The 27047-nt window shown below is 50.6% G+C and overlaps 1 protein-coding gene across 1 annotated transcript; it reads left to right on the plus strand.

Moving 5' to 3' along the window:
• Positions 1-1115: 1115 nt before the first annotated feature.
• Positions 1116-23481, plus strand: TP53I11 (tumor protein p53 inducible protein 11). Its single transcript, XM_065636486.1, has 7 exons — positions 1116-1221; positions 18703-19060; positions 20067-20125; positions 20704-20752; positions 21195-21291; positions 22076-22177; positions 23348-23481. The coding sequence occupies exons 2-7, from the start codon at positions 18932-18934 to the stop codon at positions 23479-23481; spliced, it is 570 nt and encodes a 189-aa protein (XP_065492558.1). The 5' UTR covers positions 1116-1221; positions 18703-18931.
• The last annotated feature ends 3566 nt before the right edge of the window (positions 23482-27047 follow it).

Genomic DNA, 27047 nt, shown 5'->3' on the forward strand with positions numbered 1-27047 from the left:
TTAAAGTGAATTCAAAGGTTGCCACCCCATCTCGTCTTCCTTTGCTTCCCTCTCCCTGCCCCTTACCCGGGTGCATTGCTCTTCTGTTTGCGTGGTCCTCCTCTAAACCTCTAAAACCAATCAGTGACATGAGCTGGGTCAAACAAACATCCCAGAAACCTCACTTGGAAAAAGAAAAGGAGTGGCATCAGGACAGACAGAGCTGTCCCCTGCTCAAGCTGCCGCCCCTCTGTGAGCTAATTGCCACCGATGTTTGCTGTTTACCATGTCATTCTCTTTCGTTACAATCTCATCTGGTCTGAGCTAAGTGCAACATTAAAATGCCAGCACACCCCTTTTGCTCTCCGGAAGGCCCTAGCGATGCGAGCCTCCCCCCGGACAGGCTCTGGCCGAGGCTGGCCCCCCCAGCCCTGGCCCTGCAGCTCTCCCTGCAGACGCAGAGACAGGCTCTTCCCCTGCGCGAACTCACTTGGAAAAAATATGTGTGTTCCCCTGCGCCCACGTTTATTCTCTTTTACCTTTTACAGGGAATTGTGTAACAGTTCCCGAAACCGCGCGCCCATGACCAGAACGACTGAGCCCCCATTTGCAGCGCAGAGAAGGTCCGGGGCGAACCTGCCGCCAGCGCTCACTTCGCCCTCGCCTTTTAAACACGCAGAGATGAAACATCTCTCTGGCAGCTTCCCAAAGGGATGGGTGGGGCGAGGAGCCTTTTGTTGCTCCCGGTTACTGATTTATTTTCATGGGTCGCCCCCCGCCCCTCTTTCCCTCCCAGGAAACAGGTCTCTGGACACTGCTCTTTGTTCCCAGGCGCCGAGCCGCGGTCACGCGTGGCCCGGGCGCAGCCCACGCCTGACCCGCGTATAAGCCACACAGAAACCACGCGTAACCCACAGGTAACCGACGCACCGCCCTGGCCGGGCGGGCAGCCGCTGCCTTCCGACGTGGCCGGTCGCAGGGGTCCGCGGTGCCGGTACCGGGGCGGGCGGCGGGGCCGTCCCGTCGGGCGGGCGGTAGCGGTGGCGGGTCCCGCCCGCGGTGGGCCGGCGCGGGCGGGGCGGGCGGGCGCGTAAAGGCGGCGCCGTGCAGAGCCGGGCTCAGTCTGGCCGCCTGCGGGCTGCGCGGCGCCGGCCGGCCGCCCCCGGATTGCTTTGCCCATGGGGCAGTCGCGCAGAGCCCTCGGGACCGCCGCCCCCCGCCGCCGGGACGTGCGCTAGGGCGGTGAGTACCGTGCGCGTCCCTCCGCGCCGCGGGCTCTCTCCGCCGTTCCCCGGGGACTCGAAGACCCGCGTCGGAGGAATAGGGAGCGCGGAGCCCGCTGCTGGCAGCCGCTGTCCGGCCTCCGCTGCCGGGCGTCCCCTCTGAGAGGGCTCTCCGGAGTCGGCGCGGGCGGGGGAGGAAGGGATGGATAGATGGATGTACGGACAGACGGACAGGGACAGCAGGAGAGGGAGCAGCCCTTGTGCTGTCTGCACATGGCTGCGATGGGACCATCTCCATCCTGGCCTTGCGTGGTCCAGGTGGGATGGGTGGAGGAGGAGGTGGTGGAGCGCTGCATCCTGGTGAGAGAGTGGTGGGTGACCCGAAGGCATGGGTGGGACAGCAGCCAAACCACTCTGCAAGGTGATGCACAAGTGGGTCTCTTGGCTGAGAGCTTTGCGGAGAGGGCTTTCTCCTGGCTGTCACTCCACTCAAAGGCTGGGATCCTATGTACCTTCTTCTCTGCAAGTGCCCTACCTTTTCCTCAGGAAGAGTCACAGGAGGATCACAGACCCCAAATGGATGCTTCAGGTGCCTGAAGGGGGAGGCTGTGTGCTGCCCACTGCATGGGCTGGGAGGTCAGCTTTGATGGCTGAGCTGTGCTGGGGCTGGGATGAGGGAGGCTGGCATGGCAGCGCTACCATGGGGTGCAGCTCTGTAGGTGTGCTGGGGAGCCCTGGCTGCAGGGAGGGCTTGACTGTTGGGGACAGGGTGGTACTTGGCCTGGGGATGGAATGAGAGTGATGGAGTGAGAGACCTGTGCTGCAGGAGGGAGCCAGGGAAAGGAGATGGGACAGAGCCCCTGCCGTCACAGGAGGGGGAAGGTGAGGTGAGCCAGCTCTCAGCAGGCTCTGCATCCCTGCCTGGACACTTGCATGTCCCTGCACGCTGGGATGCCTGCAATGCCACCCATGGGGCCTGGCTGTCCCAGCTGAGCAGCAGCAGCTTTTAGGCTTTCCAGGTGATGACTGCTCTAACTGAGCAAACTGGGCTGAGGAATTCAGTGCCTGCTCCTTGCCTTGCCCCAGCACTGCCTGGAGTTGCAGCCTACCAGACCTTTCTGTTACCTGAGCAATGTCCTTGTCCCTCCTGCAGCTGCCCAAGAGACAGGACCAGTAAAGCCTGAGCTGCAGCTGGTTAAATAGTACCATTTCATCCATTTCCCCTGTCCGCAGAGGCTGGGAGGTATAAACAACAGCAGCAACCAAAGCCTTGTTGACATTAGGGCTACCACCAGTACAGCTAAGCCATGAGAAACTACAGACTATGCAAGAACACTGGCTATTCTGGACTTGGCATAAATAACTTGCTCAGTAACTCTGTCTGCACTAGAGCAGAGTCTGCTGAATAATGACGTTCAGGGCCTGTGGATGAGGAAAGTGTTTTTTAAACAAATAAATAGTAGTTATGCTTTAGGTAGGGGAGCACCCTTGGGAGGAAATTTTCTTGGAAAGATTCTGGCAAAAACCAAACAAGATTCTGAGACTCAGCAGGAAGGTGCTTCAACTAGCCCTGACCATATCTCAGCTAAGTTGGATAAACACACCTGATGGGTGCACAGTGGTTTGTGGGGGACGCCATGAACCTGCAGTGTCCTGGTGCCCTCAGCAGAGAGGGGCTGGGTACTGGTGGCAGCTGGGAAAAGTGGGACGTGGTTGCTTTCAAATGTGTCCATGTGTTTTTGTTCTTTGTCTGCTGTGCAGAGCAAGATCAAGGGAGCTTTTGTCTGGGTAGGTGGTTTGTCCCAATCAGAAGGCTGAAGAGATGATGTCTGCTGTATAGTCTCAAGGGGAATTTATCCCTTCTGCTGGCAGGTCTGTAGGAAGTATTTGTTGTAGAGAGATACAGGCAGAAGAGCATCTCCATTGATCTGTGGGAGCATAAATCACAGAGATGCTCTGCCTTGAAGTTTGCTGTCCATTTGGAGCTACGTGGAGGCTGGGGCCTGATCCAAAGGGAAATGTTTTTCTCTTGTACTCAATGAGCGTCAAGTGCTGAAGTGTGCAAAAAGCCCGGAGCACACCTGCAGCTGATGTTTGCTTGTCCTGCAGCTCTCTGAAGGTCAAAGTGTTTAACAGTAGGGGCTGAGGCTGGAAGGGGCCATTCCACATGCTGGTTACAAGCATCACTTTGAGCTATTTGGATCATGATCTGTACCTTCCTATGTGTGTATTTGGTCCTCATCCAGTAAGTACCCCAGTTTTTAATGAGAACCGATACAACACAATGAGTATCTCCCTCTGCTTGCAGGTGGGATGGGCTGCCATGCATGTTGACCTGGGTGGAACTGGGGGCTCTTCTGGGCTGGCAAGAGTGAGAGAGGACATGAAGTGGGGGTGTCTGTCTTCCTAGTGCTACATTTTTTGGTTTCAAGCTCTCCCATGGTGCAGGAAAAAAAAGAAGCACACGTGCACCAGAAAGATGTTGAGATTGTTTATGTTCTGTTTCTGGCCTGGTGCCAGAGGGAAAGGCTTGGTGACCTTGGCACTATTGGGACATTATTTATAGAAAGCAGATCTTCTGGGTTTTGTATTTTTGATGTAGGAATGTGAAAAAAAGTCTTGGGAGGAAAGATCGAATGCTGGCCCCAGAAACATTGGGTCTTTCTCCAGACCAGGAAAAACAACACTTAAGAGGTGACCAGGTGTTCCTGGTTCATGTTGCTTCCTTCCTTCTCTTGGAAAATATGGGTTTGATTATATCCTGGAGGTTGTAGGCTAGCACGAGGTCACTCAATGTTTGAAATAAAGAGATTTTGCTCAAGATGCTAAAATATGTTCTCAAAGACAAATCCAGATATAACCGAAAACAGCCTGGTGGTTCAGATATGAAGGGAAGTGATAATTTACTCTCTGGCTTTATTCAGTTTCTTCTGTTTCTGAAGCTCCTTGTCACTTTCAAGGATTAATGGATTGCAGTGTGTTTCAGTACCCATCTGTGGTGCTGGTTAGTGTGACTGCCCTCAGATGGCAGATGGAGAAAATGACTTGGAGATGCGCAGGGTCTGTGCTGGGCGACCCACCATGCAGGAGCCCCTGCCAGTCCCACAGCTCTGCCGCTCAGGGCTCTGATAAAACCCCAGCAGCAAAATTTCCCTCTGGATTTAACGATGTTGGTACATTTCTCACCCTTATCCTGTAAGGGAGGCTATGTATCAGTTAGTTAAATCTGTAAATGTCTCTATCCCACTGTGTGCAAAATAGGAATTTATTGAGCACATTCGTGCATTGGTTTTGATGGGGAAATCCTTGCTTATGCTGTACCTGACTCATCTATACCAGACCTTGGTTGGACCCACGAACTGTGCTTTACCCAGCTCACCTTACAAGACAAAACCAAGGACTCAAAGGGACGTCTAAAGCCACTAACAGAGTCTGTAAGAAAGCTCTAATCCAGATTTATATTGACCATCGCTGTTGGTTGCAGGGGAGAAGAGATCTGTCACCAAATTGTCAGCACAATTATAGCTGGGTTTAGCGCTAAACATTAGAGTCTTCTGTTGATGCTGGTGGTTGCAAATTGTGTTCTCACTTTCTGAACCTGTGGGGCCAAAATCAGAACTCTGAGCAGAGGGACTGGTAGCTGGCTCTGTTGCTGCAGGGCTCCCTAGGAATTTTTGTTAGGGCTTTGGATTAAGGTAATTTAAATTTAAACCAAAGGTGCTGAGGAGAGCATGGGGAGAAAAACAGTTGGAAATAAATCAAACTGTGATTTGGCAGCCGGGTCTCCTGGGGAGTGGTATTAGCACTATGAGTTGAAGTAGCAGGAGATGCGCACGCAGGGGTGTCAGATAACACTGGCCACTGGCAACCTAATTATTTGTTTGAAGAGATTCTGTGTTTTATATGGAGATTATCACGTAGTCCCCTTTGCAGCTGCCTGCTGCTGCCTACAGGAGAGAAATCCCTCCTTTTCTTATTAAAATCAGGCAGCACTTCAGCTGCCCAAGGCCGGGAGGGCAGGTGCAGGCAGAGCAGCAGACAAAGGCCTGCAGCCCCTTTGTTTTTAGCTGTATCCTGCCAGGGTTAAGAAAGTAAACAGTTTGGGACCATGTCAGCAACCAAACGAGATCTACAGAGAAAACCCACAAGTCAGGAAACTCTGTGGGTGACTCGGCTGGTGTTTGTGCCTGAGTACGCGTTCATTCAGTAGCCCATGATGGCAGCAGGAGTGCTCTTTTGTGGTGGTGCCATCTTATGAGTGAAATACAAACCTCTGGTCTCCGGTTGTTTGTGGTTGTGGAAAGACTTGAGAAGCTTTTCCAGCTGACAGAGGTTATTTCAGGAATCCCACTGCTGAGCCCTCAAATCACTCCAGACCTTGTTGGGCACTGCAGTGTCTTTCTGGGCTCACAGCTGGGCCTGCAGTGGGTGCAGATGGCCGTGACAAAGAGCAGGCAGCTTTCCTGAGGTCAACCTGTGCATATTGTGCTTCCTAACCCCTGTTCCCTATGGCCGTGAAGATGCCCTGAATTCAGGCTTCCTGGCTGTCTCACCCTGCCCTGATAGGGACGACATAAGCCCCTTGCTATGCACGACATAAACCCATCTAGGTAGCCACCTTGCCGGTCCCACGTCCTGCAAAAGCTGTGGGAGATACCTGGGCGATGGCTTGGGCACAGCGTGGCTGCGGGCGCTCTGCCGTGCTGTACAGAGCCCGAGGAAGGAACGTGTTGTGGAAATGGGGGAGTCATAAGGCCAGTGGTAAAGGAGTTCCAGGAAGCAGGCTGTTCTGTTAGGAAACAAAGTATCTTAAAGATTCACGATTTTGAGTCCCTCTGAATCCTCCTGTTGGAGATCTAAGTTTAGCTGCCTGGAATGTCATTCAGGGTAAATGCTCAATGTATTCCAAGGAGGCAGAAATGCGAGCTGCCTCCTTGCAGAGAGGAGAGGAAAACCCAAGAACTGCAATACTGAGTCCAGCGGAGCTGTGTGGTGTTGGCTTTTCACCAACATTTTCTTTGTGGCCTAGGAAAAAAAGTTACTGTAGAAGCTGCTTAATAGCAATAGAGAGCACCCAAACATTGCTTCATAGAAAGTGGAAATCTGCCATGAGTGAAAGGCTCCACTGAACAGGACTGAAGAATCTAGACCATCTGTCTGCAAATTCCCAGTTTGTTTTCATGCTAAGCGAGAGTAAAATTTAGCTGCCTTTAATATCAGCATTGCTGGTGGAGTCTCTGGAAGTGCTGGCCACAAATCCGGTGCTTCTGAACAGCAGGCAACTAGAGTGCATCCTTCCAGCCTTCTCCCCCATCGCCCTGCCCAGTGCAACTGTTTGCTCACTGTGGTGTATGAATGCGTTCTTGCCTTGTCTGCTGGCAAAAGCCCAGCTGCTGTACATCACGAGTTCAACAAGTCCCTCCTGTTGAGCTGTGTCAACATCCACTGTTTAAATCTCTGGACAAGTAGGATGGGTTGAGGGTTGGTAGATGGAGAAATAATAAAGCAGTTGAGCTTATCTCCTCCAGAAAATTTATTCCCTGCTCCGCATCACTGTGCAAACTGGGTGCCTTTTGTCGGTGCTTGCAAAGAACATGGGATAGAAGAGACCAGCCTGCAATCCCCAGAGCCACTGTTATGGGTAAGGTAATGGGGAAAGTGTTGACTAAACTTGACACTTCTGTGTCATGAGCTCTTCTAAGCAGGAGGGTGTGCTATATCCTTGCTGGTGGAGATGTATATACACATGTACACACAGCAAAGCACTGTGTCTGTATACACACACACACTGCTGTTTTATAATGCTGATATTACTGTAGCTTGCTGCATGCAAGTGTCTGAGACTTTAAAGTGTAGAAGCACTGCAAGATCCTTAAACAACCCTTGAGAGTAGAGGTGGGATATCTGTCAGTGCTCATGCTGCTGTTGTTTGGCTTCCTGGATGTCCCTGTTGCCTCCTTGTCCCTAGGCAGAGAAATTAAACAAAGATAGGGAGTCAATATGTAATTTGGCAAGGAGAAGGACTAGTCAGTAGTACCTTTATCCCTTCTTTCTTAAGGCTTCTCTCACATGCGCCACATAAGATGGGGAGAGAGCTCCTTGACTGTGGGACCTCTCAGTTCTTCTCAGATATCCTCCATCACCAAAGCTATTGATGCAACGCTCTGGCATCTACCCCCTTGTCTACTCTGTGCTATAAAAAGAGAAATCTTGCTTTAGTTCCTTAGACTGATGTGTGTCCTCTGTGGCTGTAACTAATAAGAACAGGTCTGCTTATGACATAGCTTTTCTGTGCCCAGCAGAAGAGAAGGGATCCTCTTTCCTTGCAGGTTGTTGTCTAGCTTCTTTGTAATCCCAAAGTGTGACACCATGCTGTGAGATGGGCAAAAGTGATACAGTATTTGCCTGGGATTAGGCAGTGAGAAGTTGGCTGCAAGGATCAAGAATTGTCTTGCCCATCCATATAAATGCAATAAAAACCTAGTCTTGCTCATCTTCTAAGCTCCTGTGGTCTGTGGAAAGAAGTAAGCTATTACAGATGATGCATCCTGTCCAAAAATAAGGCATGTCTTGGAGATAGCTCACCCTGCCTATTTCCCGGGAGCCAAAAAGAGGGAGGTAAGGAGAGCTATAGGTTCATGTTATATTTGACACTTACAAGCCCCACTTTCCTCACCTGTGAAATGCTTTCAATTCTGCACTGGGGGCAGACTTCTGTGTGTGATCCTCACCGTACACATACACTGGCCTTTTGTGAAAGCTGGAGAACCTCTCGCACATCAGAGGCATTGTCTTTTTCAGTCTTCTTTATATTATTTCCTTTTTCTGATGAGAGCTCTCTGAAGGGTACTTGTATGCTGAATACCCATTGCTGAGAATGTCCATTATGAAATCCAAAAGGAAGTTTGAGATTAAATGTCATGCACTTCACAATTGGGGAATTCAAAGAGCCTTGTTGATCTGTGCATAATTCAGGGGTTGACAGCTCATGCATAAGCAGAAATGCATATACACATACCTGTGTGCATGCAGAGAGTCTTTTTCCCCTGATTTAGCAGCAAATAAAAGCAAAGACAGGTTTGTATCAGCTCCTGGGGGTGGAGGGCGGGTGCACCAGGGAAAGGCCTGTGGGTTCTTCAGAGCTGTTTAACTGGAGAACCACACTGGCAAAAGTGATTGCTTCTTGGTAGTTCAGTGGGCTTCCCTCCTCCACCTTCCCCTGTGCGGCACTGCACTGAGCTGTGGCTGCTTTGGTTTTATGCATATGGGTTTAATCTGACCAGGAGGATCTTCCAAGAGCTTCTGGCATGCGTGAAGGTGGTGTTGATGTGAGTTTCACCCCAAGGTTTCCACAGTGCTTTCTCCCACCAGCACGGAATGAAGACAGACAGAAAAAAAATTGATGCCACATTAAGCTGGTTGTTACTCAGGCCAGGGAGGGCACCTCTGCCTCTGACACGTCATGTGTAATCAACTGGGTGCTGCGTGGGAGTGTGTAACCTTAGCAGCACAGGGGCATCACAAACAGGCAGCAGGCACTGGTGGGGTACAGCCTGGGCAGTCGCCTTTCAAATGCTGTATCTGCTGAACATAAGCCTTATGAACTTGGGTGGTAGGCTTACTTTTCACATACAACTGGGAAAACTGAGGTCTGAGAGGTTAAATGACCCAGTCTTGGTTGCATGGAGGGGCAGCAGCACTTCCAGACCTATAATATATTAGTAGTTTAGCTTTCAGGCTTGCCATTCTATATGCTGGACTGTGATTTTGTTCCTGAGAACAGCTGATTTCACTTCCAAGTGCTGTGTTGCAGGAGAGTGTGCAACCCGTGGCTCCTCACTGTTCTGTGGGATGCTGCAGCCTGGTGCTTCACAGACACATCCCCGTGCACCGTGCACTGCCCCGCTAGCCGATTGCTAGGAATTTCTTGTGAGGAGGTTTGCTACTGACTTGTGAATCAGCAGAGCCTGTGCTAGCTCTGTCAGCAGCTATTTAGAAGTTTCCCTCTTCTAAATCTGTCCTCCTAGCTCCTGTTTGCCCAACATGGGGAATTTTGCATCTAACATTTTTAGCATTGACCCGTTGCTATAGAAACCACTAAGGTGCCAGAAGGAGATTTTTGCCACTTGGGGGTAGGCTACCAAGTCATCAAAGTATGTGTTTTTTTGGAAGGCCTTCTGCTAAGCAACTCCCCAAGCCTATCTGCGTATCTGCGCATATTTTGAGTCTAAGGAGCCATGAGGGAGTGATAAACTTGGAGTTGTAATTGCGTGCAAATAAGCAGGGCTTAATACTAGCAAATTGCTTAGGTAGGAAGTGAGAATGTGCTCCCAAACTGCAGGTGATGGGTCCAAGTTGTGTGTAGGGTGGTAGTCCAGGGCCAAGAGATGAAAGATGGCATTGATCTTCACCACGGTAAGTGGTTAACTTAATAGAATCAGGAGTCAAGACCCTGGCTGACATCTCCCAGCAGAGAGTCTGGGACAAACTGCTCCCTGGGGCTCCTCTCTCCCCTGAGACCAAAGCATAGGTGAATGCCAAAATATTCCAGAACTGTCGTTACTAACCAGTCTCAAGAAATTGCCACCCTGCAGCAGGACCCACAAAAGTAAGTCCACACAAAATCAAACTGTAGCTGATACATATATAAAAATATATAAAAATTTATAAATATAAATATATAATTATATACATTTGTATATTTACAGAAAAATAATATGCACTTGATTTATTAACATATAATTTATTATTAGTTATAAATTATTATATATTTGTATAAATAACATGCTCTTACAGGATGTGGATATGACCATGTAATATGGGAAATGCTCTATAACATAGGGTTGGTGACAACTCAGCTGTTGACTGATGGTCGCTTGGGCCATTTCATATCAGGCCTGATTTACAGGACTTCTCTGCTCTAAAGCGAGTTTTATTACTTACACAATGAGAGGTGCAAGTCCTGTGAGGGCCTATGTGCCTGGGACTCGGGAAGTGTCCTGACTCGACCAAAAGGCAATTTCCCTGCTTAATGCAAATGTATTCGTCTGCCCTTTTTTTTCCTCCCTGCTTTGTGTGTGCCTAGACTGCACATCTGGTCATATCATGACAGACTATGGGAGAAGAGGAACCCTTTGTTTTCTGCAGAAAACAGAACAAAAAAATCTGATGGTGCTGGGACATCCTGCAGCAGGTGTTCTCAGGCCAAGGCTGCAAATCCACCCATGAAACAGGTCAGGAACCTGCTTTTGGGGTACTGGAGTGGCACAGCCTTATTTGTTTTATCTTCCATTTCATGGTTGTACACATGTTGGTAGTTTATAAATTACAGTAGTTACATTGTGCTGGGTAAGTTACTGGACCATAGATAAAGAAATAATGTTGCTGGAGATATAATTCATCTTCTTTTGGGGGAGAATCTATCAAGAATGGCTTTAAAATCAGTCTCTGTGACAGTATACAGAGGGAGATAGGGCTTGTGTGTGGCTGAAGGGACCGGATCTCCCAAATTGTAATTTCTTACAATTTCCTTTTGAGTTCTGAAAAGGGACAGTGCTGGAGGTTTGTTGGAAGAAAAGGGCATTGGCTTCCTGGAGGGTTTGTGAGTGGAAATTGTCAAGTACTTGGGGGCAAAGTGGAAAGAAAATCTGGGGAGGTTTGAGGTTGTTGGGACAAGAAGTGCCAAGAAGCCCCATTTTACTATGATAATCCAGTGTTCAGTGGTGTCATGGGTAAGCAGCGTGTGTCTGGGCTTCTCCCTGATTCCAGGGCTCCTTGCCATAGAGTTTCTTTGAGCCTGTGTTATTCCTCAGGTGTGAGCCAGAAGAGAAGAAATACTGAGTTACATTGGATTTTCTAAAATTGAGCTTTGTTACCCTCTTTGGTTGCAGGACTTTCCTGGCTTCTTAAAGCTGCTCTTTTCCAGTAGCAAGAGTTGATTTACTCAGGTTTTTGGTGGTGGTGTTTTTTTTTTTTTTCTTTTTAATTTATGTGTGTGCATATGGGTTTTATTTTTTTCTTCTAATGTTTCCCTGTAGAAATCATCTGCAGGACAGATGGCCCACTAAGCTTCTGGGACTGTCTCCCACAAACACCTGTCTAAGGCAGCTGGGAAATCAAAGAGGAATTATCTTTTAATGCCCTTAAAGAAAAACAGCCCCTGATCCAAATATGTTGTATTTCTTTCTCTCTGCATCCTCTCAGCTCCCTGGGAGATGGAAAGCTGGGTGGTGGCCGTGCAGGGTGAAGGTGAGGGGCTGGGTGCTGGCTGGGGTGCAGCTGCCTGAGCCATCGGGGAGAGCGAGGACAGCTTTGGGGTGACGGATTGCTGTGGTCAGCCAGGCTGAGAGCCTCCATGGTGGGGAGAAGAATGATTGAGGGGATGGACTCATATGTAAGTAATACAGATAGAAGCCGCTGAAGCAGCAGATTATACCTTGTGTCCTTTGCAGCCAAAACACTCCTTAGCAGCAAGGGATGGGCTACCTGAGAAAGTTGGATAGCACGGCCAAGCTTGTATTCAGAGGGGGTGTGTGCATGTGTATGGTGGACAAAACACAAGGTCTGTTTGTCCCCCATTTTGGGAGCCCATCAAGCCACATACAGTGGGGCTGTGGTGGGGCCAAGTGCCTGGGAGGGTGCTGTGTGTGCCTGCTGCTGTGCAGGTGCCTGACCGAGCACATTTGGGGTGCTGCAGGCTGCTCTGACAGCTGCTGCTGGGGCACACAACCGTGTCCCCCCCGAGATGAAGCCTGGGCGTGCTTTGCTGGGTGCAGAGGGGTTGGCTGTTGCTGCAGGTGCCGGTTAGCAGGCTGGCAGGAGTGTGGTCGCTGTGTTTAATTATAGCTCCTATTTGAGAAACTAGTAGAGCAACAGGGCTTTTTTTACCTTGTTCTGAGGAAGCTGAGCACTTTGCAGCTTTTCATTGCAATATAACACCTCCCGTGGCACAGAAAGAAACATTCCTGTGCTCCCTGCAAAGGGAAATTTGAAATCTATGGGCAATAAAATCCTCGATCTGGGCCATACCTCCCAGGTGGTATGGCTTGGCCCCCAGTTGTGGTGCTTCTTGGGGCAGGATGTTTTTATGGCCGCAGAGAGTTTGTGGGCAGGAGCCGCAGTGCCTGGGGGCAGTGGGAGAGCCGGGGCTGCGGGAGAGGAGCTCTATCGATGAGGGTGCAGGGGCTGAGCCTGCCTGGGGGATGCAGCCCTAAAGCAGGTGGAGGCGAGAGTTCGGGAGAGGCTGAGCAGGCTTTGGATGTCCTTTTCTGCCTGCAGTGGTAACGGGGTAAGTAACACAACTCTTACCTCTCCAGTAGGTTTTCATCTGCTGAGTGGTGATGCTGGCCTTTTGCGTTTGTGGTTGCTGGAGCCGCGTTAGGCATAGGGTGTCACCACCTTGCATGTGGTGGCTCCAGAGCCAGCTCTGTATTGCTTACACAGTGGGAGGGCATCAGGCCGTGTGTGGCCGTGGGGCATGGCTAACTGGCAGGGTGAGCTTTGGACGTGCCTCAAGAGACTCTTCATGCATCACAGGTGGTTTGGGTTTTGAGGTTTCCTGTGGCTTGTCTGTAGAAGCTGATCTGGGGGCACCCATTGAAGATGTCTTTCCATCTTCACCGTGTGTAGGGGCAGGAGATCTCCTGTTTGGGTGTTTAGGTTTTCCCTAGGGAGGACACAGTGTCCCTGTACCTGTTGGGGTTGCTTAAGGAAGCAGCAGGGCTGTGGCAGACTTGGGAATGAACCTCTGGCAAGAGATGTTTCCTACTAGTGCTACAAAGAGCCTTCTATACTGAAAGGGCTGGTATTTATGTGGGAAAGGATTCCTGTGTACCTGGCATGTTACAGGTGAGAAATCTGAAGTATCTCTGTTTCTCAGGTGTACAGATTGTGCCAGACTGAGCGGGAGTAGCAGCCACATCATGCTGCTGTGGTGGCTGGGTGCTAATTGTTTTTACTGCCTGAGCATCAGGTTATTTTTGGCTTGATCAAGTTTCACTCCCTGCAGATCTCTGAGGCTCCCTGATGTGCAGAAACTGCTTTGGGAGAGGTTTTTTTTCTTCTCTAGGGTGGAGAACTTACACCCCTCATCCAGGGCACGGGTCACAGTATATTCTTCCCAGCAAAAAAAAAGTGCAAATTATTCTGTTGTTTTAAGATGAGTTGCTAGCTCAGAACATGCAAAGCTGTTGTGCTGAAGCTGGCATGGAAGACATCCACTGGGAGATGAGGATAGTGATGGGCTGCTGCAGCTGGCTGGTGGCAGAGAGGTCCTAATGGTCTAGATCTATGTTCTGGATAGAAATCTAGGCAGTGAGCTGATTCAGTCACTGTAGGTTTGGGATGTGCAGTTGCAGAAACAGAGCATGAATATAGCCGTACCTTCATAGTTACCTGGCACATGGGCAGTTCTGGCTCAGGGCCTGCTCCACCAGGGCTTCCTGGGGAAACTTATTAGGCTGTTTGAATAGGATCCACAAACACGTTTTGTGGCTTTCAGGTGTATTGTTGGAATAAACACAGGGGATTTGCCTCATTCCTCAGGGTTTCAGAGTCCTGAGGCATGTGAGGTTGTTTACCAAGAGATTTTATGCGTGTAAAAGTGACCAGACTGAGCCTTCATATATGAAGGGGCAGAGGGTGAATGGAGTTGTAGATCCCACTCGATTAGGCAGCAGCCTAGTGTTTGCAGGAGCCAAGGTACTTAGTACGTCTGGGTATCCTGTCCCTAATCTGCTGGTGTTTCCAAAGTGGGGATATAGTCTGTCCTGAAGGTGCAGGGCTGTAGTAAAGTGGGATTGTGAGACACTGACATACTTTGCTAATGAGCCTTGTGGGCAAGAAAAGGGAAGAGAGGGCTGTCTGGATGAAAATCCTATGTGGAAAGTTATCTTTCCCTTTCTGGCTGGTCTTGCTCGTGCATGACTGCTCTGATCTGTGCATCCACTGCCTCTCCTTTGCCGTGCCCGTGTGTTTGCGCCCAGGCTTTTTGGCTGTCTCTGTGGCTGAGTAGGTGTGGGGTCCAGAGCAGCTGTGATGGTCCTGGCACTGGCTTCACCGGCAAAGAAACAGAACCACCAGAGCCTGGAGAAACAGCAGAAGAGAGGGACAGATGTGTTATGGCTGCCAGGGCCGTGCAAGAGGAATGCTGGGGGCACCAGCTCGGCTGCGAGAGCCGGGCACAGCACAGATGCCGCGCTGGGCACCCCTTTCGTGTGCAGAGCCCCTTGTTCTGCCGCAGTGCTGGAGACCTCCCCTTCTGGAGCAGCTCCAGTATTGTAAAGGGACAGCGCTGCTGCTTCACATTTACTAGTGGTTCTCAACCTGTGTTGAAAGATGCTTAGGCACAGCAGGTGCCCTGTTAGGCTGTTAGAAAGGACATATATCCTTCTTGGCATCCCTCTTCAGCATAACAAATCAAAGTGGGTTTAAGATGTTGTTTCAAGCATATTGGCTTGGGAAATCTATTTGCTGTATTTGAGAAGTGACACAAGTTAAAGTTGTGTCACCCACTCCCTTGTAAAGTCCTGTTTATCAGAAAACTGAGAAGAGGCCGACAGCAGAGAAATAGGCATTTAGGAATTCTCCCAAAACAGGCCTTATCAAAAACAATACACCATTCTACTGCGATCATCCCAAACCTCTGCAAAAATGCAGGCTGTAGCCTTTTGGGCTATTACAGCAGAACACTGTTGTATTTTTGAAAAATTATGTAAGAGTCTGTAAGTTTCAAGCGTATTAGCTTGGGAAATCTAAAAGCAGAGCCTGACAGGATAGCAAGAGTACCCTCCCTGTCCTGATCATGATAGAGCTGAACAAACTTGTGGCCAGCTTAAGTGTATAAACCCTTTCAGACATTATCCTGGCTTGACTCTGGTTTATTTTATCTTCCTCTGCCTGCACATTGAAAGTGCTCTCAAACCCTTAGAGTGAGAAGTACTGCAGTGTCACCTCTTTAATTTCAGCAGCACCGCTTTGTCAGGTAAAAGGCTGCACTCTGGATGGTAGTGCCACCAAAACAACGTCCAGCTGAGCAACAAGCAGCAGCCCAGTCACCTAAGGGAGCCGTGTCCTCACAGGTGGGCAGGAGAGCACCATCAGCTGCTCGGCAGCAGCTTGCTGAAGCTGTGGACATCTACTTCAGGTGCCTGCAGGAATGGGGTCTGGTTCTCCCCTCGCAGCCCCATGCACCTCCCTCGATGGCTGTGTGGCTCTGGCTGCTGCAGCATCATCGCGTGTGCGGTTGAGTCTCCCCTCTCCCATGCTGCAGAGCTCCTCTGCTCTCCAGACGCTGGGAGGGAAGCGGAGATGCTGGGGGAAGAGCCGTGGAGGTGGGGAAGAGATTGAGCTATCATTAGCGTGGCACCAGTGAGGTTTCTTTGCACCATGAAGCAGTAGCTATCAAAATTGAGTGCAGTGTGCTGAACAGCTGAGCAAGGGAACAGATGCTGAAAGGAGCCTGTGAAGAAAAGGGATTTTGGAGGAAAAAAAAAAACCTTTTTTTTTTTCAACTGCACATAGGCACTGTCCATCACTGAGCTGTCGTGGGGAGTAGGAATTGCCTCTTTATGGTAATTGATCTGCACAGCCCCTGGAATGCTCAGAAAAAGGATTAAGGAGGGAAGAATTGCAGGAGGAGGAGGTGGAGGTTTCCCTTTAAAAACACACGGGATAATAGAAAACATCCTTTAAATTGTGAGGGTGTCAGGATACATTACTGTAAGTATAACATTTTCAAATCCTTGGCATCTTCTATCTAAATGTCTTTGAATTAGCACTAATGCATTTGTTAGGTCATTATTCGTTAATATTCCATATTCATTAGACTGGCTTTCTCTGGAAGATGAGGATAATGAGATGTGGGACTGGCTGCAGGGCTATGCCATAGCTTTGCTTAGTGCTGTAGGAGTGTGGTTTTATGTACCAGAATGGCCTTCAGTGATTGTTTTATTGGCATTTGTATCTGGCCTATGTTGTCCTGGCTCTTGGCCAGTGGTTTACCACAAATTAGTGGAAATTCTTAATGGGAGAGCAGTGCTAATGATGACGTGAATAAATTTCCACTAAGTTCTGCCCTGAAAGCAACTGATGAAGGCAAATTTTGCTCTCTTGGCCTGTGGTCAGAGTTGCAAAACTGCCTCTGTAATCACAGAGCTGTTCATTGCTGTGTTCATTGGTGAGTCATGGAGTCGTCCCTTCAGCCCCCGTCACTTTCCTTTGCTTCTTGCCCTCAGGAGAGATTTTTCTAGATATGAAGTCCTTTTCCCTTCTTTTCTCTTCTTTTTTTTTTTTCTGTTTTTTTTCCCGGCACATTTTCCTTTCTTCTGACCATGAAGTGGACAGAGCACGAGATGTGGACATCAGGCTTCCCCTGGCAAGAAACCAGGAGAGATCCAGAGGTGCCAGGCTGGTGCAGCCAGCAGGCTCAGCACCCCAAGTCCAGCAAGCCTCAGGTCTCTCATCCCTGGGAAAGGCTTTGGTGACCCAGGACCAGTAGGATGCCGCTGCTCAGGCCTTCTGCCAGACTCTTGCCTCAGCTACCAAGTCTTTGTGGAAGGGCTTTGCTTTGCTCCCCACCAAAGCATGCAGGGGAGGGAGAGTGGCTGAATAGGTACTCGGTGCCTTTTCAGGGGTGTGAGCACCGTGCATCAGCCCTTTGCTTGGGACTGTCCTCCCTGTGTCCCAGCAGCTGCGTCGGGCCAGATGAGGGATGTGGGGTGGCCTCAGAGTGGTACTTAGGCTCAGCGTGAAAGAGGGGGACATTCAGCAGAGGAGTGTTGCTTCAGGATTGGGCTGGATAGCTTCAATCAGAAAATGCTGGGCTAGAAATTCCGCAGCAACAGGTCTTCTCTGGTTTCAGCAGCACTGCAGTTCTGGTGCGGAAACCACTTGGTATCCAACCTTGTGGGTCTGTGTCTGCCAGGAGCAGAAAGGACTGCAGGAACTGCAGTAAAAGAAATTAAAAAGAGGTCAAGCTTTTCTTTTTGACACATCACTCTGGCTTTGGGGTGGATTTTTTGGTGCAGATTATCTAGATTTGAGTACACACAAAATATTGTGACAATTTGGGTTAGCAAATTCCAGATATGATAAGTCTTCCAAACTTTTCTAGTAGCAGCTACTTTTTGAGTTTCTTGCCTTGTGCTCAAGTGTAGGCATGAGCGTACAGCTTCCATCTTCCTACTGAGCAGTTGTTTTCTGTTGTCCCTCTTGTGAAATATTTTCAGACCCTGGCTGCTACATCTGGCTCTGTGCTGTTTTTCAAGTAACCTGGGCTTAGGTATTCAGTGGAATAAGGGAAAAAAAAATGCAGCCAAACAAACCCCACTACAGTCCGAAAGAAGCACCTGCAAAGCCCTGAGTAGCTGAACAGGCTCACTGAAAATAATTTTGCCTGTGGTCTGCTGAAGGGGTCTTGTTAAACCCTTGATCACAGGATTCAGTCTTTGCACTGTCCCAGTGGGCTCTTAGCTTTGCCTTGTAGAGAGTTAGGTTGGGCACTTGCAGTCATGACTGTCCGCTCTTGGCTGGGCAACAACTGGAAAGGGTTTTCCTGTGAGAGGGAAATCCCTTGCAAGGCAGCGAGACAACACTCCCGTGCATGATTCCAAAATAACCGGTACCTCATTTCATTGCTCCCTGAAGGCTCATGAAGTCTTTAGACAAGAGCGTAAATCCTCTCCTCCTGGGACAGCTGTGGGAAGGCTTGGCTTGTGCACAGGACTGCCGGTGCTTGAGCCCTGTGCTTGCTTGGGCTGGATTAGCTGTGCCTGGTGCCTGTGGGGATTCGTCTGTGGGTCATCTGGGAGGGTGAAGTGGCAAACGGGAAAAAGTCTTTGTGTTCAGCTGAGCCAAGATGAAATGAAGATGAATTGGAAGAAAAAACTTTCTGAACTGGGGGTTTCCAGGGTTTTCGGATTGCAGGATGATACAGAGTGATTTCATGGGACTCTTGACACCTCTACCTGTACACCACCATGCCAAGGCAGAAGTTCTCTTCTACTGTAGCTTCTGTCAGATATCTTTGTGTTGTTTTTATACCAGATAGTATCAGTAGTTTCTAGTTGCCATTATCTCCCCTTTCCCAGAAAGCAATGTATACTCAAAGCCTTGCCTCTGGCTTGTTGTTGTTTGGGGGCTGGTGTGTTCTAGCACAATGTGGGGGCTGCAGCATCTCGGGGTGCGGGCCACAAATGCCTGAGCCTTGTGTGGTATTTGGTCTGAAATGGCAAGTGAAAGGTGTGATATACAGCACGGAGAAAGACAAAAGACAAAGCATCACTTAATTACTTTAGTTCCCCTAGTCTGGGAAGCATTTAATTCCCCTGATCTAAGCAGCAGCTAAGAGGTACTATTGGGCATTGACTCAGCCTGGGATAGGCCAAACTACAGTTTGTTGCTCAAAAGGATTTATGGCTATGCTAAAGCCACACCGCTCTGATTTTTTTTGTTTGTTTTCTTTTGGTTTTTTTTGTTTTGTTTTTCCCCACCCCTCTGGCAGATCCTGGTGACCGCAGGATCACCCTGGGATGAGCCTCCTGTAGCTGGGGCTCCCTGTCCTGGGAGGATGAGGAGCCACCTGCCGGCCTAACAGGAAGATTTTTGTGGTGGTGGCCGTTTCATTTTGTTTTTCCTGAACTTTGTGAAATTTAATGTGACGGCAGAGCCGCTTCCCACGCTCCCCTTGCACCGCCTCGCAGCCGAGGGCTGGGAGGTGGAGGGCCACCACCATGGCGGCAAAGCAGCCCCCACCGCTGATGAAGAAGCACAGCCAGACCGACCTGGTGAGCCGGCTGAAGACGCGCAAGATCCTGGGGGTCGGCGGGGAGGACGACGACGGCGAGGTCCATCGCTCAAAGGTGAGAGTAGGGCAGTGGGAAGCCTGGGCGCAGTAATGATGGAAAAGAGGCCTTCTGCTTGGGCAAATCGATGTGGTGTGGGGCTTTTTTTTTTAGCATCTAACTTCTGCAGCCCCTTTGGCAAAAGCAGGGCTCGCAGCTCTGTGGGGCTCCTGTAAAGGGAGGCGCAAAGGCCGTGATGGTACAAACAATGCTGCCTTTGAGCGCCAATGGGCCATGCAGCCTGCTGGGTTCATGGGAGCTGCCAAAAATGGCTTTTTGTGGTAATGGGCTGAGCTCTGCCCTCAAGCTGCTTTAATCCATTCCTGAAATTGTATTGCTGAGACACCCATGAGCTAGCTTGGAGCTGGTGCCGTAGGACCATGGTACAACCAATACCTACCAGCTGGTGGCCTGGACACTACAGCAGCAATTTAAGTGGTGACTCTCAGAAGACGCGTGAATTGCAAACAAACAAGCTGTTTCAGTGGAGTACCAGAGCTGGAGGGCAAGGGTGAGAACCACAGGAGCCCTGTCTGGGATGGCCCCTCAAGAACCTTCTGGCAGGGCATTGCCTGGTTCCCTGCCTGCATGTGGGGAGCAGCAGAGCTCTCTGCAAAAAAAAGCTCCCTCGGTACCTGAGCCCTATGGCTGGACTCAGCCATTGCCTGTGCTCCATCAGGATGGGACGTGCAGGTGGTGAGTGGGAGGAGGAGACAGTTCCCTACGTACGTAGGTGGGAGGAGGCAGGAGTTAATGCTGACCCTGCCCCAGCCCCACACTGCAAGTTGCTGATCCCAGGAAGGGAGCAGCAGAGTCTACAGCTCCTGATGGAAATCCAGGCAGCCTTCAGTAGGTGTTGGGACCAAGGGGTCACAGATGAATCCCATGTCCTTGTCTTCCTTCCAGCCCTCTTAGAGATAAGCTCCCATGTGAGGCTAGGTATGCTGTTTTGGACTGGCAAATACTGCCTAAAGGCTGGAGAAGGATCTGCTTAGTCACCTTGTGCCTTTTATTTGAATTTCAGATTAGCCAGGTACTGGGAAATGAAATCAAGTTTGCTGTCCGGGAACCACTGGGGCTCAGGTAAGATATTGGACCACCTTGGAGCTGGATTTTCTGAGGGCCCTTGGCCACAGCATCCCTGAGAGCTCTGGCTGCTGACACCAGCTCTGCTGCTGTACCAGTGTCACTGCTCCCTGCAGGGGCTTCCTGGGGGCCATGGGACCAGATCAGCTCTGCGTTCTTCCCCTATAAATCAGCCTGAGGCCCTCAAGCTCTTGTCTCCCAGCAGGTGCTGGGAAACACAGGGGCTGCATGGAGCTGGAGGAGCTCCTGGTCTCATGTGTGACAGGGTGGTGCACCTTGTGGGGACCCCCAGCTCTGTGCCATCGTCTTGGCAGGGTCACTTCCCTCCTCCGCATGGGTGTGGGGGATTTTGGCTCTGCCTCACCAGCAAGGCCAGTCTGCATGCTGAGGCAGGAGCTACGGGGGGGTCTGGGGGACGCGAGTCCTCCCACGGGAGGCTTGTGTCTGCTGGGATTGTGCGAGGGGGGAGGATGAAGGCTGATGCCTAAGCAGGCAGCCAGGAACATGCTTTGTGAAGGATGAGTGATGGCATCACCCCTGTGCTCACACTGGGCTCTGTCTTCCCTCTCGCGCAGGGTCTGGCAGCTGGTTTCCGCCGTCATGTTTTCTGGCGTTGCCATCATGGTAAGTGAGGGATGTGGTCCTGGGCACTACCAGCTCGTGACTGCCAAAGGGGTCCCCCCAGCGTGGCTTCTCAGTCCTGGCATTTATCCCCCTCCTCTGCTTCAGCAGCTGCTGCTGCTTTTTGTTGTGAGGCCTTTGCCCTCACCATGTCTCAGTAATGGGCTTTCCTAGCAGTGTCCTTGGTGGTTTGTTCCCATCACTGGAGTCTGTTTTCATTAGCAGGGTCATAAACCACACACGGCATGGCAGGCTCGGCCATATAAACCAGCCACGAAGCCCGTAGCTGACATGCTGATATTTCTTGTGCCTCCTTAATTTCCAATTTCCTGGCCAGTGTCTCTGATCCCATGAAGGCTTGATGTTGGAGTGCTGCTGCCAGGACGGCATGTTTTGCTGACCCTGGCCAGTGCGAGCTGCTGAGTCTCTCCCTTGCCTCTGCCAGGCCCTTGCTTTCCCTGACCAGCTCTATGACGCTGTCTTCGAGGAGGAATCGGTGAGCAGCAAGACTCCCATCCGGCTCTACGGAGGAGCCCTCCTCAGTGAGTGCTGTGCTGGTGTACCTGGGGCACACCACAGCCCTGTAGAGTAAGGGGAAAAACACCAAAATGGCAGGAGCGGTCAAAGCCTGTGCCCAGCAGGACAACTGCAGCCGGAGAGCAGATGATCTGCTCTTAGCAAAAAAATGGTTTGTTTAAGGGTATTTCGAAAAGCTGAGCTACTGCTGCTTTGTCCTAGTAGGGGCTGCGCACACGCCAAAGAGCTGGGGGAGCACCCCCAGTGCCCCAGCAAAGGGGAGTTGCAGATGGGGTGCTGGGCTGCAGCTGGGGCCAGACCCCCCTGGGGGGAGAAGGGCTGGGGGGTGGCATCCCAGGACGGCCCCTGCAAGGGGCCCAGGAGCTGTGGGGCACGGGACAAGAAGGTGAGCGGGGCCTGGAGGAACGATCTGGGGAAGGAAACGAGTGGAGGAGTTAAACACACGGGGTTCGTTTAGCTCTGCAAGTGCTCCCCAGCTGCAGGGGTTGCACCTCCTGCATGCCCCGCCAGGTCCCTCCTCGGGGCCGGCAGGCTGCAGAGGGTGCTGCCCTGCAGCAGAGGGCGGGCAGGTGGTGCAGCGCGCGTTTTTGGGGCTCGGCGGGGTTCCCGGGCCTGCAGCAGCACCGTGCGGGCGCGGCGGGAAGTGCAGCGGCCGGGGGGGCGCAGCTGCCCCAGAGCCGCGTCCCGCCGGGGGAACCCGAAATGGGTGACGGGGGGCAGGCAGGTGGGCTGCCCTTTCGCGGTGATCCCCCCGGCCCTCGGGCAGCTGCTCTCTGCTGTCCCCCGCAGGCATCGCGCTCATCATGTGGAACGCTCTCTACACGGCCGAAAAAGTCATTATCCGCTGGACGCTGCTGACGGAGGCTTGCTACTTCGCCGTGCAGTTCCTGGGTGAGTGGCTGCAGCCCCCCGGGGTGGGGAGGATGCAAAGGATGCGAGTGCACCCTGCGGACCCCACCGGGCCGGGGGGGAGGTGGGGAGAACAACCTGTGTGAACCGTGAGACCGAAGGCGAAATTGGAGCAGTGCCCTTGGGGCTGATGGAGTGAACTCCAGGCTGAAGGAGTGGTGGGGTGAGGCCCTGGGAGTCATAGTGGACTCGGCTGATGGGAAGATACCGGCACTGCCTCCTGTCCAGCACAGCCACAGCCATTGATCCCGGCTGTGTCTGTGCTGCTTCTGGAGACAGCTCCTTTGCTCAGTGGGACTGGCAAAGATAACCTGGCCCTTAGAGCATCTTCCCTGCCAGCTGTTCTCCCTTTTCCTCCTGTATGGAGCAGCCTCTTCCTTGGGCTGCTCAGGGAAGGGTGTCCAGGTGCAGGGGAAACATCTTCCTCTGACCATTTAATTTTTTCTTCCTAAAAGTATCCTGGCCTTCATAGCCAGAACAGGTCATCTCCTGGAGTGGGCTGCCTAGGTGGGGCTAACAAGAAAAGACTGTGGCAACCTACACTAGAAAAGGAGTGTTCAGTCTTACAAAAAAGAGAATAACAGTTCAGCTTGTTTCTAGGGAGCTTGTCTATATTTAACAATGAAGGGGGATTTTGTACGTATATTGGTAGCTCACTAACTGTTACAAGGTAGCTGGTTTAGATATGTGCTATGTGTTGGTAGCCAAAAAAGAGGTAGCATGTGTGGGGACTCTATGTATTTTGTAGGTGCTTCTACAGTTGTAAAATGTTTATCAGCACTGGTTAAATTGCAAAGCAGACTCAGGAACACCCAGCTTCCACCATTAACTCCCGAGCATGACGCAAACTCAACATCTGCTCAAGTGACCATTTCAAGCTGTAGCTGCTTGAACATGGGGCTGCCTTTAAAGCAGGGTTTCTGCAAGCGAGAGCTCTGTGCACCTGTGGCTAACTTCAGGGCTGTGCAGTCAAGCTAGTGAAGAGCAGTTTTGCTGTGCATGTGAGCTTGGTGGGCCTGTAGTGTTTGCAAGGCTCAGCAGGTCTTGCTAGGAATCTGCATTAGAGGGCAGTAGAAAACAGCTTTGTACTACTTGTCTCCATTTGTTTTTTTCATCACCAACCTCTGCCTTGTCTCCCTCCTTCTTCTCCAGTTACCACTGTCTCTCTGGTTGAGAGCAGCCGGATAGCCACAGGTGCCGTGCTCCTCCTGGTCAGCCGAGTCCTCTTCATCCTCATCAGCATTTATTATTATTACCAAGTTGGACGCCGTCCCAAGAAAGTCTAATTCCAGGGCTTTTTGTCATGGGAAGGGTGGGAGGGTGGGGTTTGTGTCGGTAATTTTGCATTATAATTATAACTTTTTTTTTGTTAGTCCCTTTTTGTTCTAAAGTGACTTCCTTCTTTTCCACTTACCGGCATGAATCAGTGTGTAGCCCGGTGCTGGTGGTATTGCCAGGTGAAATGGGGGGGAGCAGCGTCCGGCTGGTCCCCCCAGCCCCTCTGGAGGAGGCAAGGAGCAGAGGGAGGAAGGCTCAGGGAGGTGTGTGGGCCTGGCAGGCTCAGGGAAAAGAGCCGGTTTCCTGGGGGAAACTGGCCAACGGGATTACAGGCTCTGAACCTGCTGGAACAAAGCACAAAATACAACTAGCACATTGAAACCAAATCCCCGAGGAGACAGGGTGGTAAGGGAACAGCTGAAGGACTCAGCTACTCCTCGTGGTAAGTCTTGCACCTGCCCGGTGGAGTGTGCCCTTGTGTACAGCCTGTTCTCCTTTTAGCAAGCACTTACTGCCCAGGTAGCTGGGAGCTGGACTGTGTTAGGTCTAGTTCAGCGCTTTGCAAACAGCTGCTCTTTCCTTGCTGCCAGAGGTGCCACCCTGCTTGTAGCTTTGCACCAGGTGCTGTGCAAAGCTTGGCAGGAGATCGAGCAAAAGAAGAGGGACACCCCTTGCTTGATCCCTTCACAGGGAGAGCACTGGGAAGGGCGGAGCCGCTTAAACTATAATGTGTGAGAAGCAAAGGCAGCTATTGGAGAAAACCCATTGAGCACAAAGCAATCCCTGTGCTTGGGATGTTTCATGAAGTATCTGGACTGGGGTCCTGTCCCTTCACACCTCAACACTTCCTATAGTTGCAGCTTCTCTGGTGGTAGCAGCAGTGGTGGATGTGAAGTAGTGTCTGGTGCTTCAGTTAAGCAGGGGCTGGAGTGCTGCTGTGGTCAGCACTAGTGAGAGCATCAGTACAGCTGCTTGGGTTAGTGAACAGCCTCTGGAGATGAGCCCCAGCTGTGGGAGATGGCATTCCAGCTCTGCATCACAGCTCTTCTGACTTTGAGAACACCGAAGTTCATTGCATTAATATACTTAACTGGGATGAAGCAAGGAGGGAGGTGTATTAAGTCATTATTGTACACTCTAATTCAGTAAAAGAAGGATTCAGTGTGCTTTAATACTCACTGGCCAGTTTCTCCAACACCTACTGGGCTTAAAAGCATTGGCTGCCCTACTTCCTAGTGCTTTCCTTGCGGACTATCCCTGTCCACAGCTGGAAGTGGCATTTTTTTGTTCTCTGTGGGACTAAGGTCTGTGTACAGGATATAGACTTCTTACTCATGTGCTGCTCTTGACTGGATCAGTGTGTTCCCTGGAACAGAGCTGATGTCCCAAAATCCCCGGAGAGAGTTGCCTATGCAAACAGAAATGGTGGTGGGAACAACAGCCCTCAAGGCACTGGTGAGACTGGGATCTACAGCTGTTGCTGTTTATATCTTAGTGGAGTTAGAAGAAGGTAGTGGGTACTTACTGTGTGTTGTGTTAGTGCTTTTGGCATTTAGAAGCAGCTGCATAAACTTGGCACACTGTGTGCATTGTACCTCTTGGCGATGCAAAATGTCCGTCAGGTAAGAATACTGGAAATAGTTGAACCAGAAAACATTACAACTAACTTTTTCCTAAGAAGTAAATCAAAGGGAGAGGCAACATCCAACAGCAGGCTAAATTCTGGAGCCTCCCAACAACACATACCTGCCAAGCTGCTTTCAACATGTCAAGAATATGACACCGAGCAACTAAAACTTATGTTTAAGAGGAGCCTTCCTGGTCAGGTAGAAGGGTTGGGCTCCAGGAGGGAAATCTTCTCCCCGTGAGGCAGGAAATGATCAAGTGCAGCCTGGAGAACATCACAAATTAGAGTGGTGCTGTGTGTGGGAGCCAGAGTGTGGCATGCTGCGGCTGTTGCTTTCACCCTGCACACCACCTGCATGCATGGGCAGTTGCAATGGTTGTAGTTGTTGGTATAGGTATGTGAAGCTTGATTCTTTGTGTTTTGGGGTCACATGAATGTATACACAGACTGATTGTTGGTTTTGGGGGGGTGGGAAATTGCATTTGTAGGAAAGACAAGTAAAACTGACCACAGCAAAAGCAATCTTGCAGGAGGAAATGGAGGGTCTTCTTAATGCTTGTCCTCCCATCTGTGTTGGCTGCAGGTTCTAGGAACTTAGCTATGACCTTGGGTCTGCAGATGGCTGCCTCATTGGGGTATCTTAAAATACCATCCAGCAGGTGAGAGAAATGAGTTACTGCACTAGGGGAGAGCAGTTCTCTGAATACTTGTTGATGGTTAAATCAGAGGAAGCAGTTACAGCTTTCCAAAGGAGCTTTAAATGATGTGAGATGCGATTCCTCTGGTCCCCTGCTTAGCAGCTGCCTCTGCAAAACTCGACAACAGTGAGACACTTCTAGTTTTGCCATTTGCTGTCTTCTGCTCCAACTCAGAGCAATACCTGGAGGGTGTGGCCTTGTAAAGGTTTTCATGCTACTTGGTACCTAGTCCTGAAAGAGGAGAGATGAGAAGTTGTCTTATTTTCATGCTTCTTGCTCCGTCTTGCAATAAATGTACCGTGTAGAAAGTGTAAGTGGACCGGGGTTCTATACCTCTTCTGCAACAGAGATGGGACAGATAGATGCCCCTGCCTGGCAACAGCTACATTAGCAAGGTGCCACAGGAAAAACCTGGCCAGGCCCCCTTGAGGAGGTGAATTTGTAGCAGGTGAGATCTAGGAGGGTGCTTCTCAGAGTGACTTGAGCATGAAGACCAGAGAGAGCATCTGCAGCACTGCCAGAACCCAACTGTGGCTGGTGTCTTTACTCTCGTGTGAATGGGGGGGAAAGGGAGGACGATGGTGAAACATATATTCAGAACTGCATCCCTAAGGACAGAATTGCTGGCATCACAGCTGCAGGTGCCAGTTGAGCTTGTAGTTTGGGATCAAAAGCCTGAGGTATCACTTCTGGCTCTGCTATTGATCTGCTGAGGAAAAAAAAATACCATCTCCACAGACCTCAGTTTCCTTTATCTGTTAAATTATGAGAAAGGCCTTGGACTAACATCATCTCCCAAGGGAGACTGCAATGAATTACCTGCATTTGTATAATGTCATGTAGGGTTGGGAGCTGTGCTCCCCAGAGGGTTGTGCTCTGAGCAGGCACAGGCTGGGACTAAGGCTGACCCCCTTTCTCTGCCAGAGATGGACCCAAACCCTTGCATTCATAGAGCCCTCGCTTTTGAGGGTGAAGAAGGCTCATCATTCTCGTAACTCCCTACATCACCTTATTTACGCCTAACCAATATCTGGCAAACTGGAGCTGGTGACAAAGGAGAGGCTCTGTCTGTCCTAAGCTGGCCTCTCCTTCCTGGTCAAGGGTTTTTACTTAGGGGGAGGGGGGGATGATGGGACACTTCAGTTTATACCTCATTTTAGCTGCTGTACCCGAGTTATTATTTCTCCTCTGGTAAGAAAGTGACTGTACTTAACACCAAGCAAATAGTGAAAAATTAAAGCTGTTTCAC

This window comes from Caloenas nicobarica, chromosome 5 (assembly GCF_036013445.1).
Source record: "Caloenas nicobarica isolate bCalNic1 chromosome 5, bCalNic1.hap1, whole genome shotgun sequence".
Lineage (NCBI taxonomy): Eukaryota > Metazoa > Chordata > Aves > Columbiformes > Columbidae > Caloenas > Caloenas nicobarica.